Consider the following 14337-nt stretch of genomic DNA (forward strand, 5'->3'; position numbering starts at 1 on the left):
TGAATTATAAATGCAGTTTCACTATATATCTTTTCCCTTCCCAGGCCATTAACTATTATGAGGCTGCTTTGAAGAGCGGGCAGCAGAGTTTCCTGCGTTATGACCTGGCCGACCTGCTCATGAAGCTCAGGCAGTATGAACGCTGTGAAAGAGTCCTGCAAGAGGCTCTCACACATGATCCTGGTGAGAAACATCTCAGAAATTAAGAAGATTAATGGAGATTTGAGCTTGTTTAACACAGATATCTGATCCGGAATGAAATGTGTGTTTAAGCAATAGAAAGGAATATTACATGTCTGCTGGGTATTTTTACTTGTATTTTTTACTATATTTACAGCATTTCTCAGCCCTTATAAATGCTGAATTATTTGTTTCAGGGTGTGTATTCAAAAACCTGTTGCACGACTGACAAATTAAATTAGGAATGTCAGAAAAGTCCGTTGGGTGTGTCATGGAAAAACATGGGTGTGCACTTTTGATTGATGTTTGGAAGGTGGTTCAGCTTAGAGAAATTTAAACTGCAATTTTCGTGTAGTGCACAATGCAGTTTCTGTTATTGACATGCGATCAATGGCGTCTTCCTGTCTTTATTTTTCAGTGAATGAGCTGCCACTACTTACCGAAGACTGTCGTTATCTTGTGCTTCTCGCCAAGGTTCAGAGCAAAGTCAATAAAAATGAGGAAGCATTACTGTCCTTACAGAGAGTGAGTTGAATGTCTTTTCCTCTGAAACAGGGTTGTTATTGTTAACTAAAACTATTAGAAATCATTTTTGGTAATTGAAATAGAGCTAAAATAAAATCTAAATATTGAAGAAAGACTTTTATTACATAAATATGTTTAAGTTGAAGTACTAAAATTATACTAAAAACACTAAAAATAAAGTTAGAATAGAAAAAAAGAATGAATAAAAATGACAAAAGCACATCACAAAATTACTAAAAGTGATAGTTCACCCAAAAATGTGAATTCTGTCATCATTTACTCACCCTCAAGTTGTTTTAAACCTGTATGAGTTTCTTTGTTCTGTTGAACACAAAGGAAGAGATTTTGAAGAGATTTTTTTTTTTTTTCCATATTATGGAAGTCAGTGGGGTCCATCAGCTGTTTGGTTACTGACATTCTTCAAAATATTATCTTTTGTGTTTAACAGAAGAAAGAAATTCATACAGGTTTTGGAACAACTTGAGGCTGAGTAAATGATGACAGAGTTTCAGTTTTGAGGTGTAGTGTTTCTTTAATTTCATGCCCAAATCAAATGATTGAAGTGTTCTGAAATTGTGCTTCTCCTCAGGCGAGAGATGTGCAGGCGAAGGTACTGAAGCGCGTTCAGCTGGAGCAGCCCGACTCGGTGCCCGCGCAGAAGCAGCTCGCCGCAGAGATCTGCGCCGAAATCGCCAAACAGTGCAGCAGCCAGCGCGGCTACGAACGAGCCGTCAAGTTTTACAAAGAGGCGCTTGTGTACTGTGAAAGTGACAGCAAGGTCAGTGTGGCCCGGATCAGTGAGTCCAGTGTGTTCCTCTGCAGCTGGATCAGTCTGGCCGAGCCTGGAGCTGTCAGGCAGTTTGTGTGTGTGGTGCTGCATTTGAACACGACACAGGCATACATTTGCACTACAAACCATCACCAATTAATCACCCCATAGACCATATTAAAAATGTGCACCTGGTATTTGCAACATGTAATGTAGAATACAATTTGTAATTTTATATATTTAGATTTTATAATTTTTTAGATTGCAAAGATTTTTTTGTTTGCAAAAGAAGTCATTCTGCTCACCAAAGCTGAATTTATTTGATACAAAATACAGTAAAAACAGTAATAATGTTGAATATTTTTACAATTTAAAAGAACTGATTTCTATTGTGATATATTATTTTAAAAATAATTTATTCCTGTGATCAAAGCTGAATTTTCAGCATCATTACTCCAGTCTTCAGTGTCACATGATCCTTCAGAAATCATTCTAATATGATGATTTGCTGCTCATTAAACATTTATTACTATTATCAATGATGAAAACAGTTGTGTACAATTTTTTCAGGGTTCTTTTATGAATATAAAGTTAAAAAGAACAGCATTCATCTAAAATACAAAGCTTTTATGTGTGTGTGTGTGTATATATATATATATATATATATATATATATATATATATATATATATATATATATATATATATATATATATATATATATATACACACAGTATGTATGTGTGTGTATTCGTGTTAAACATTAAATAACTATATATATATATATATATATATATGAATGAATTATTTTTATCTAAATATTATTGTTGGATAATTCAATGAATTGCAAATGAAAGGTGCTAATTTAGTTTTGTAAATCTAACTCAGTAAATCTAATTCAATTCTGTTTTAATCAACTAGAATAGATCAACACAAAACACAAAAATGATGTCACAAATATTTATTTACTTACTATTTATTTATTATTTATATTATGGGTAGTTATGACTTTACATTTTAAATTAAAACTTTATATCTTTAAAATTAATAAATAATATTTTAGATATTTTAATGGATAAAGGACTGAGCCTAGACTTATTCCCAGAATGCCTCAAAGACATTTGCCTTGCACTGTATGTTTTTTTTTATTGCATAAAAAATGTGAAACATAATATAATGATTCTTTTTGAAAGCAGTACACGTTTCTGTGTCCCTCTTGAACGGCTGTGAAAGTAAATGTGGGTGTTTAATCAGGTGATGCTGGAGTTGGCTCAGCTGTATCTTACCCTGGATGATGTCGAGGCCTGTCAACAGCAGTGCAGTGCCATTCTGAAGAACGATCCGGTCAACGAGTCCGCCACACTGGTCAGTTTCCCTAAGCCCTCTCTCATGACTTTACATGGACCAATCAGATGAATCCAGAGGTGGAATAAACATCTTGAGTGTGTAGAGTGTAACAGTAGAGTTCTGGAGGGAAAATTCTCATTGATTTTCTCTATAGAGAAATTGATGATTAAATAAATAAACCGTTCAAATCAGCCTCTGAAGATGCCACAAAACAGTTCAGTTGTTATTTATTTATTTATTTTTACACTAAAACGGTCATATTCTCCCACAGCTCTTTTGTAATTTTCAAACTTTTTCTTTTCCGTGTTTGTTGTTAGATGATGGCAGACCTTATGTTCCGGAAGCAGGACTATGAACAGGCTGTATTTCACTTCCAGCAGCTCTTGGAGAAGAAACCAGGTGTGCCATTCATCTCCTGAGTTTTCAAACGATGCCGTTCTTGCAGCAGCCCTTCCATATACACATAAGAACCGCAGAGGAAACCCAAGGATGGCCTAATGAGCTCATTTGATCTCTTCCCCCAGACAACTACCCAACGCTGTCCCGCCTCATTGATCTGCTGCGCAGAGCCGGCAAACTGGAGGAGGTTCCAAGATTCCTTGAGATGGCTGAGAAACACTCATCGAGGGCCAAGTTTGAGCCTGGATACAACTACTGCAAAGGGCTCTACCTTTGGTAAGATTATAAAATTAGAAATAGATGGGAACGCTTTATGATGATGCTAAAAGCTGGGTTTCACGAAGGGGTTCATGAGCTGGTGAAAAGCTAATAAATGAAATCATAAAATTAAAGTAAATAAATATAATAAATCACGTTTTGTTTACCTGCATGTGATCATAAAATGACGTCAAAGAACCATGAATGTGAATATGTTGTTAAATTAAATATTAACTTAAAATCTTAGAGGTAAATGTTTTGTCATATGGGTCTGTCTTACATTTTTATATATATATATACACTACAGTCCAAAAGTTTTGAACCATTAAGATTTTTAATGTTTTAAAAAGAAGTTTCGTCTGCTCACCAAGGCTACATTTATTTAATTAAAAATACAGTAAAAAACAGTAATATTGTGAAATATTATTACAATTTAAAATAAATGTGTACTATTTAAATATATTTGACAATGTAATTTATTCCTGTGATCAAAGCTGAATTTTCAGCATCATTACTCCAGTCTTCAGTGTCACATGATCCTTCAGATATCATTCTAATATGCTGATTTGCTGCTAAATAAACATTTATGATTATTTTCAATGGTGAAAACAGTTGTGTACTTTTTTTTTCAGGATTCCTTGATGAATAGAAAGTTCAAAAGAACAGCATTTATCTGAAATACAAAGCTTCTGTAGCATTATACACTACCGTTCAAAAGTTTGGGGTCAGTAAGATTTTTTTTTTTTTTTTTTTTTTAAAGAAATTAAAGAAATACTTTTATTCAGCAAGGATGCATTAAATCAATCAAAAGTGGCAGTAAAGACATTTATAATGTTACAAAAGATTAGATTTCAGATAAACACTGTTCTTTTGAACTTTCTATTCATCAAATAATCCTGAAAAAAATACTGTACACAAATATTTTGTACAATTGTACACATTAAATGTTTCTTGAGCAGCAGATCAGCATATTAGAATGATTTCTGAAGGATCATGTGACACTGAAGACTGGAGTAATGATGCTGAAAATTCAGCTTTGATCACAGGAATAAATTACTTTGTGAAATATATTCAAATAGAAAATGAAATAAATGTAGCCTTGGTGAGCAGACGAAACTTCTTTTAAAAGCATTAAAAATCTTAGTGGTTCCAAACTTTTGGAATGTATTGTGTATGTATATATATATATGTATAATTTTTTTTTTTTTTTTTAAGAAATTAATACATTTGTTCAGAAGATATACATTCAAATAATCAAAAATGGAAGTTTTGTAACATTTATAATTAAAATGTACTTTCTATTCATCAAAGAATCCTGAATAAATGTATCCACGGTTTCCACAAAAATATGAAGCAGAATAAATGTTTGATAATAATCAGAAATTTCTGAAGGATCATGTGACACTAAAGACTGGAGTAATGATGCTAAAAAATTCAGCTTTGATCACAGGAATAAATTACATTTTAAAAATATATTCAAATACAATGTAATAATATTTCACAGTATTACTGGCAAAAACATTTGGGAATTACTTCTCTGAAGTATCTGTATCTGATTAGTCATGCACATTGATCAATCTATGACAACAGCCTTCGTTTTTGGTTGCTGAATTGAATACAACAAGAATTATGTTCTTCATCCACTTCCGTTCATCAAGCCAAATAGAGTGAATCTCATAATTCACTGAATCACATGGCCACGTCACATTTTACTCTAAAGTAATTCTCTCTTTTTTTCTTCCAAATTTAATATGGACATGAATATTGATCTTCTGCTTCTCACAGGTACACCGGCGAACCTAACGATGGGTTGCGTCACTTTAACAAAGCCCGGAAGGACAACGACTGGGGCCAGAACGCAGTGTACAACATGATTGAGATTTGTCTCAACCCTGATAATGAGACCATAGGAGGAGAGGTGTTCGAGAACCTGGACGGAGACATGGGGTGGGTCCACAATTTATTCAGAGAAAATGAACACAGATCTCAAATTTGGAATTGTTCATTGTCACATGTCTAACTTCTCTAGTTTTCCTTATATGGCGAAATGCAGTTAAAGATCAGTTAAAGTGCAACTCCGCCGATTTTTAACCCGCTTTGTATTGTTACTATGTCAGTAGTATATGTACACCTGGGAACAATACAAGTTGACACCATTATGACTAAAAGTTCAAGCAAGGCACTATTTGACTCTGGCCAAGGCTATCCAATAGGAACAGACTGAGAGTGGCGTTGGAAGGCAACATGCCTAATGCATTATGGGTTTTCCTACCTATTTGGGAATTTTTTTTTGCCTTTCTACAGCATAAGCAGCCAAGTTTTATTGAAAGCCCAAATTACCAGCGGTAAATTACCCATTTAAAACAGCTGCTTAAATAAAATAACAATGAGTATTCCACTCAAAACGTCCACAAGTGCCACAGGAGATGCATTTGAGATTCATGTTCCTGCCAAGTGAAAATTGTAATCTGTCTCAGCTGAACACTGGTGATCAGTTCACCTGAGACGGATCTTAATACCAGGTGCCTCAGATGTCTGATACAAACCATGTGTGAAAACACTTCACCAATATTCCCTTGGTGTGTTTTATTCTGCATAAGCTGTTACTGAGTTTCATTCAGTCTTACTAATGATGCATTTCGTTTGTATGAGTTCAGAAACTCTACGGAGAAGCAGGAGTCCGAGCAGCTGGCCGTGAGAACAGCGGAGAAGCTCTTAAAGGAGCTGAAGCCGCAAACCCCAGCGGGACACGTACAGCTGCGCATCCTGGAGAACTACTGCTATCTGGCCACCAAGCAGAAAGCCAACGTGGAAAGAGCTCTCAACATCTTCATTGAGATCGCAAACAGTGAGGTGTGTGGGCATCACATGACGGATATTTGTGTGCATGTGTTGAATACACACACACACACCCACATATGCACACCGCTTTTGTATAAGCATGAATCACACCTTCAAGGCAAACTTACACTAGTGTTCAGACCTTTTACTGCATTAAATTGAGTGACATTTATAATGTATAAGTAAATGCTTTTCTTTTGAACTTTATTTTTATCAAAGAATCCTGACATAAAATGTATCAACAAGAAATATGAAGCGGCACAACTGTTTTCAACATTGATAATAATCAGAAATGTTTCTTGAGCAGAAAATCAGCATATCAGAATGATTTCTGAAGGATCATGTTACACTTAAGACTGGAGTAATGATGCTGAAAATTCAGCTTTGATCACAGGAGTAAATTACATTTGAAATACATTCCAATAGAAAACAGCTATTTTGCAATACAAGTTTACAAAATTACTGTTTTTACTGTATTTTTGATCAAATAAATGCATCCGTTGTGAGCAGACAACAATTCTTTCAAAAACATTGGTAGTGTATATGTTATTCAGTAGGCTTTTGTATGAAAGCTTGTTTCTGCCATTAAATAAAAAGGGTAATTGCGACTTTTTATCTCATAGTTCTGACTTTTTTTCTCAGAATTGTGAGATTTAAACTCACAATTGCGAGTTATAAAGTCAGAATTGCGAGATACAGAGATATAAAGTCGCAATTTTCACAATTCTGACTGTCTCAGAATTGTGTGATATAAACTCAGTTGTGAATTATAAAGTCAGAATTGCTTGATATAAACTTGCAATTGTGTCTTACTAGTCTTAATGACTTTATCTCGCAATTCTGACTTTTTTCTTGCAATTGCGAGTTTTTATCATGCAATTCTGACTTTATAACTCACAGTTCTAGTTATAAAGTCAGAATTGTGAGATATAAAGTCACAATTGTCTTTTTTATTTTTTATTTCATGGACTTCCATACTTTTGTTACTCCTGTTTAAGACTAAACATTGTTGTCAATTGCTCTCCGTTTTCTGAGCAGAATGAAAGTTTAAAAATGCTAAATTGTTTTCTGTAGCAATCAATATTTTACCATAAATGTTGTCGAATTAACTTAATTAAAAGAGTTAGTGGCCATTTTGTCTTGTTTCCAGTCTAAATATCTAAAAAAAAAAATTGATGGTTTTACTTGATGTTGAAGTAAAATGACATGATAATTCATGATAACAAATGACAAGATAACAAATAACATAGTGTTGTCAAAAGTACCAACTTTGGTACCAAGTGGGTACTGAAATTTAAAAAATGTGACACTTTTAGCACTGTTGTGGGGACTTGTAAATGAGTGGCCATTGTGTTCATGCACTCATCCAGTATTTCTGTGATTGGCTACAGTGATCAACGGTTCAAAAACATGTTATAAACAGACATCGATGACGCTTGCACAGATACACACTGGAGCGTTTGAAAGTTGCCATTGTTCAGTCCGCTGATAGACGCCTGCTTTCAAATAAGAAAAAGCGAAGCATCAGTTTAATGTCGATAGAGAGTGAGGTAAGATTCTCACATGACACGGCATACTAAAAACTCGCCACTCAAGATCGAGTTTTTTTTTTTAATTATTTATTCCACTACCCGCCGTTTTTCATTGCAAAAACGTGTTCTGTGTGGATGTCCCCTAAGAAATGTTTAGCCACAGATATGAGGTGAATCCTCTTCTTTCATGTTTCACAGCTTCATTCACTCAACTACCCCAGAAATCTGTTTGTTCTGTGCAGAAAGATCATGTTCCTGCCCTGCTGGCCATGGCCACTGCCTACATGATCCTGAAGCAAACCCCTCGAGCCCGAAATCAGCTCAAACGAATTGCCAAGATGAACTGGAACATCAGAGATGCGGATGAGTTCGAAAAAAGCTGGCTACTCCTGGCGGACATCTACATCCAGTCGGGAAAATACGACATGGCTGGAGAGCTACTGAAAAGGTGCCTACGCCACAACAAGGTGCTGATTTATTGGTTTAACATTACAATTATTTCTGGAAATTCAGCTGTTCAAAATTAATAAAAGATTAGCGCATTTAAATCCAAACATGTGGTATTTTTATTTATTTTTTTTATTTAAATGATCCTCAGTATGTTTGTCTTGTTTACAAGTATAAATATCTAAACATTTAAAAAAAAAAAAAAATATATATATATATATATATATATATATATATATATATTTACTTGAGATGCCAAATGAAGTAAGATATTAAGTCTTATTTTCTGAAAAATGAATCAAAATTAAGTGATATTTTTGCTGAAAACAAGAAAAATATCTGCCAGTAGTGTAAGAAAAATAAACTTGTTTTTCCTTTGAATTTGAGGTTTAGATTTTCTTACCCCATAGCAGATTTCTTTTTTCTTTTTAAGCATAAACCCACTTAATTTTGATTCATTTTCAGTGTTTATTTTTAAATTGATGGCCAAAAAACGAAAGTTTGCCGAACCCCTAGAACATCACAACAACAACTTCTTTGCAAGCTCTTCATTTGACATAACGGAATATCCAAAATAATAAATAACACTGATGCCAATGACAGACTGATGTCTTAACCTGTTTTACAACAGTCCTGCTGCAAGGCGTACGAGTACATGGGTTACATTATGGAGAAGGAGCAGTCGTTCAGAGATGCTGCCATGAATTATGAATTGGCCTGGAAGTACAGCAATCAAACCAACCCCACTGTCGGTAAGATTAAAGCCCCTCAGACGCTCTGTTGTGTGTGTGTGTGTGTGTGTATGTGTGTGTGCACATCCCTCATTGACATCAGCATCCTGTCGTTTACCAGGTTACAAGCTTGCATTCAATTACCTGAAGGCCAAAAGACACGTGGATGCTATAGATGTGTGTCATAAAGTGAGTATGCAATTTGAATTTCTAAAGGAAATGATGTACAGAGAACAACAGGCAGATTCCAGAAGCAAAATCACGTTCTTTTTTTCCATAGAGAAACATTTTTTTTTACAAATAATGTTCAAACCTTTCTAGACATACTTATCTAGAGTCCACCCCAAGAATCAGGTCTCCTTTAGGACCAGGCGGTGATCAAAAGTTGTTATCATGATGTCTTGACTAATTATAACCTATTTCACTAGTGTATGATGGTTATTACATTAAGTGCACAAACAACATGCTTGAAATATAAATATTGTATAATGTATTGCATAATAAAACAAACTGGAAACGCAACCATCCCTAATAATATATATATATATAAAGGATAAGGATTGTTGCAACATACTATGTTCTGTAAAAGTTATTTAATATTAATTTTACACAATAATAGCAATGTGGTATAGTATATAATATCACTATTATAAATTTTTAATAAATTAATTGTCATGCTAAGTACACAAAAATATTATTCTTTTCAAACATGTCATTGGGAACTATATTGGAAGCAAAAAACATACCTAATATAATATAAGCTAAGCTAGCAGCCTAGATGTGCTGTATGCTATGCTGGTACATAAGCTAACTAAAAAACTGTAAGGACGAGAAATGCTTGATTTCACAACCTATAACTTCAGATATATACCAGTATATGATCCATTATTGGTCATTATAACACATTTTAAACAAAATAAATGATAATGTGATTTTGCAGGAATTATAATCAGGTGCTAAAAATGCTACCCATTAAAAGTCTGTTGAACCAATGGGATCACTCGGGGAGACCCGATTCCTGGGGGGGACTCGCGGGGCGTTCCAAACGGGATATATCGCCCTCTGAAGGGCACTTTGGAGTGAAAAGAATCATGGCTGCCATATTGAAGGGTCGTTCCAAACCGAAGTGCTCAAAACTGGCCACTTCAAAGGGCCCTTGGGAATAAAGGAATTCGATGGATACAACTAAAGGACACTTCGGGCCCCCATGATCGTTTGCACACGGAAGTTGTTTGGTGTCACAGAATGGGTACAGGAGGCTCAGAGTTTGATTTTACCTATAAATGTATGTATAGTATTTTTCTATACTACTGTAATATTTATACGAGTTAGATTTGGTACATTATTATGGTCAAAACAACATTGTACTTCATCAAAAATACTTCACAGCTCCCTTTATCAGTACATTCAAATGTTTCGAATACATAGAAAAAATATACAATACAGTGCGATAACCCAAAATAAATAAATAAACTAACGTTAAACGTTAATAAAAGATGCAGTTTGCACAATCTACTCATCGTTCAGAGCGTGTTTTTTGGGGGGTCAACCAGCGTACAAAATGTGCGACAAAGGTGCCTCCTTGATTGTCTCGTTAAGATGACACACAAGTTTTTTTGACCCCTACACCCTTCATCTTTGAAGCTCTCTCTCTGGAGGGTAAACCCTTTGAAGGGATTAGGGCATAGAGATGAGCCCTTCCGAATGGAACGTAGGGTGGATTTTTCAACCTGCCAAAATAAAAGCTTGCTGATTTTAGGTTTGAAAATGTTTAAAATTCATATACAAATAAAAAAGAAAAAAATGGAAATATTAGCATTGTATTTATAAGTGTATAAAATAATTGTATTTTTATTTAATCCTCTTTTTTATTTTAAGATATAATAGTATTATCACACTAGTTATTTTGTTTATTATTTTATAAAAAAAAAAAAAACTAAATAATGTGCAATAATGCTATTATTCATTTTTATTTATTTTATTTTTTATGTGCAGTGTGAGCACCAAACCGAATCTCAATGTGCTCTCATGAGAACCTGACCGAAAAGATTATGTTCACCCCTGTTTGTGTGTGTATGTATATATATATATATATATATATATATATATATATATATATATATAAACTTATGTATGATTTAATAATTCTGGCATCATAGATCACAGACAGTCTCACTTGAATTTGGCCAACTATAGTCTCTCAAATATGAATTTCACAAAATTTTTGGGGGGGTATTTTAAATACATTTTGCTTTGAATTGTAATATTATGAATAATTTCAGAACATGTTAATTTGGTTCATGGTTTAGAGCTTTTTATTGAAGTCTTTTAAAATGTCTACGGAGAGAATGAATGAAAAAAATTCTTACAAAAACCACAGCTGCTGCAAAAGTGGACAGTTGCTGTTGTGATTCAAGTGAAACATGAAAAAATCCTGTTGCTGCATCTTTCAGTCTTGTGTTTGTCTGTATGTCTCACACCCTCAGGTTTTGGACGCACATCCCAACTATCCACGGATCAGAAAAGATATCTTGGACAAAGCAAGAGCGGCTTTAAGATCATGACAGAATGACCGGTGTGGTGTTTGCTCAATCCTGATTTCATCTATAATTTCGCATACTGACACTTATCAATGAACTTTATAAGAAATGTTTTGATATGACTACATCCAGTGTTAAATTAACATTAAAAACAAGCATTGATATTTTCCATTATGTACACAGAATTAAATAAACATTTCAAAACACTAATGTCGGGCCACAGCTGCCACTTCTGTCTGCAATATCTGTTTTGTGAAGTTGAATGTGAAGTTACAACTGAGCACACTGGACACACAATGCATTGTGCTTGACCTTGCATTTTCAATGTGTCTCTTTTTGACTCTTTATTTGATAAGACTGGCAAACGTTACAACATTTTTGCCTAAAATTGAATCAAAAATGCAACTGTTTTTATTTCCAAGTTGATAATTGCATGCCATTCTCATGCAACAGTGAGGTCATGTGACAACAATGTAGCATACTACTGTTTGGCAGTGTTTTAACTGGAATACTAGCATACTGCTTACCTCACACTGATGTCTACTCATGTTTTAAAATGGTATGCAAGAATAAACTCTTGAAACAGTATTAAATAAAGTGACGATGTTTGGCTTTGTATAGGGTCTATAAAAATGCACGTGTCAGCAATTCTCTTTTTAGAGTTCTCGCTACAAGTGCTCTGCCCTCAAGAGCACAAAATAGAATTGACCCTAAATCTGTGTTGTTTGTGGTGCTTGAACTCAGGCAGAATCTGAACCGTTTAATTTTCCATTACAGATAAACAACTCTTTAACCATCTGATGCTGGCGTCCACTGCAAGCCTTTAAAAGCCTTTTTAACCATTCAGAGTGTTACTGTACATATAATCCAACCAATAAATGTTGTGATGTTATTTCCATCAAGAGGTGCATCAATTTTTGGTCAAATTCTTGTATTGACAATGCACTCTGTAAAGTCTCCTCCAGCACATCCCAAAGACTTTTAAGGTCTGGACTCTGAGGTGCCAGTTCATGTGTGACAATGATTCTTCATGCTCCCTCACAACCATTCTTTCTCAATTTGAGCCTAATGAATATTGACTTTGTCATCCTTGAATATGGCCATGATACATCTTCCTACATGGTTGTTTAAGAAATAAAAAGCTACACACTTAAAAGAACTGTTGCCAAACATATAACATGCTAGAAACATAATTATCACTGCAATAATGATCCAGTCATAGACTCTTAAGCATTTGCCTACACTCTAAAAAAATAACTAAGAAAAATGAAACAAATTTACAAAATTAAATACCGTTTTCCATTGAAACAGTAATATTCAATTCACATTTATTTGTATAGCGCTTTTCACGATACATATCGTTTCCAAGCAGCTTTACAGAGAGTGCAGTTAGCAAATAATGTAATAATTTAGGCAATTCATTTACAATCACTAATATACCATAAAAACAATGCATTCTAGGTAATATGTCATTTTAAGAAAAGAGGCCTAAAGTCTCAGAATGCATTGCAATATACAGAAGTAATATACGGTAAAAAAATGCATTCTGGGTAATATTTGTCATTTTAGAGAAAGTAGCCTATAGGTTACTTACTCGAAAATGATGAATAATGTTACCCAGAGTACATTGTTCTTACGGTTTATTACTGTTTGGAAAATGGTATTTTACTGTGTAAAATTTGCCCCTAAAGGGACATGGTAGTGGAAAAATTTGTGATGGGAGGAAAAAATATTTTTCAAAGCTTTTGCGTTCCCTCCAAAACTTTGCGTTCTCTTGTAAAGTTTTTTGCGTTCTCTTGCAATACTTTTACTTTCCCTCCAAAACTTTGTTCTCTCGCAAAACTTTTTATATTCTCTTAGATATTTGCGTTCCCTCACAAAACTTTGCATTCTCTCGCAAAACGTTTGCGTTTCCTCCAAAACTTTGCGTTCTCTTGTAAAGATATTTGCGTTCCCTCACAAAACATTTGCATTCTTTCACAAAACTTTTGCGTTCCCTCCAAAACTGTTCTGTCACAAAGATATTTGCGTTCTCTCGCAAAACTTTTTTTCCCTCACAAAACATTTGCATTCTTTCGCAAAACTTTTGCGTTCCCTCCAAAACTTTTGTTCTCTCGCAAAACTTTTTACATTCTCTTAGATATTTGCGTTCCCTCACAAAACTTTGCATTCTTTCGCAAAACGTTTGCGTTTCCTCCAAAACTTTGCGTTCTCTTGTAAAGATATTTGCGTTCCCTCACAAAACATTTGCATTCTTTCACAAAACTTTTGCGTTCCCTCCAAAACTGTTCTGTCACAAAGATATTTGCGTTCTCTCGCAAAACCTTTTTTTCCCTCACAAAACATTTGCATTCTTTCGCAAAACTTTTGCGTTCCCTCCAAAATTTTGTTTTCTCGCAAAACTTTTGCGTTCCCTCCAAAACTTTTGTTCTCTCGCAAAACTTTTTACATTCTCTCACAGATATTTGCGTTCCCTCACAAAACTTTGCATTCTCTCGCAAAACATTTGCGTTCCCCCACAAAATATTTGCATTCTTTCGCATAACTTTTTCGTTCCCTCCAAAACTTTGTGTTCTCTCGCAAAACTTTTTACGTTCTCTCGCAAAGATATTTGCATTCCCTCACGAAACTTTTTCACTCCCTCCAAAAACGTTTGCGCTCTCTCGCAAAACCTGTTGTGACCCGCTAGCAGTGATTCAGAAAGCTCCGTATGTTCACAATGGAGCGCCTCATATTTATAACTTGGATTTAAATATAAAGAAATACTTT

At 34.5% G+C, this 14337-nt stretch overlaps 1 protein-coding gene across 4 annotated transcripts in view; it reads left to right on the top strand.

The window, feature by feature from the left end:
- Window positions 1-11995, top strand: part of ttc21b (tetratricopeptide repeat domain 21B) — a 30648-nt gene extending 18653 nt beyond the window's left edge. For 2 of the 4 annotated variants that reach the window (XM_067409565.1, XM_067409566.1), the window contains 12 exons: window positions 45-183; window positions 599-705; window positions 1295-1483; window positions 2728-2838; window positions 3138-3219; window positions 3345-3495; window positions 5263-5424; window positions 6135-6330; window positions 8093-8317; window positions 8929-9049; window positions 9150-9217; window positions 11515-11995. In XM_067409565.1, the coding sequence (XP_067265666.1) occupies window positions 45-183; window positions 599-705; window positions 1295-1483; window positions 2728-2838; window positions 3138-3219; window positions 3345-3495; window positions 5263-5424; window positions 6135-6330; window positions 8093-8317; window positions 8929-9049; window positions 9150-9217; window positions 11515-11592 (1629 nt within the window). In that variant the 3' untranslated portion in view covers window positions 11593-11995. Of the gene's footprint in view, window positions 1-44; window positions 184-598; window positions 706-1294; window positions 1484-2727; window positions 2839-3137; window positions 3220-3344; window positions 3496-5262; window positions 5425-6134; window positions 6331-7709; window positions 7807-8092; window positions 8318-8928; window positions 9050-9149; window positions 9220-11514 lie in introns of those variants that run through there. The other 2 variants (XM_067409567.1, XM_067409568.1) reach the window with 2 other exon arrangements.
- Window positions 11996-14337: the final 2342 nt, after the last annotated feature.

The sequence above is a fragment of the Chanodichthys erythropterus genome, chromosome 14, assembly GCF_024489055.1.
Source record: "Chanodichthys erythropterus isolate Z2021 chromosome 14, ASM2448905v1, whole genome shotgun sequence".
Classification (NCBI taxonomy): domain Eukaryota; kingdom Metazoa; phylum Chordata; class Actinopteri; order Cypriniformes; family Xenocyprididae; genus Chanodichthys; species Chanodichthys erythropterus.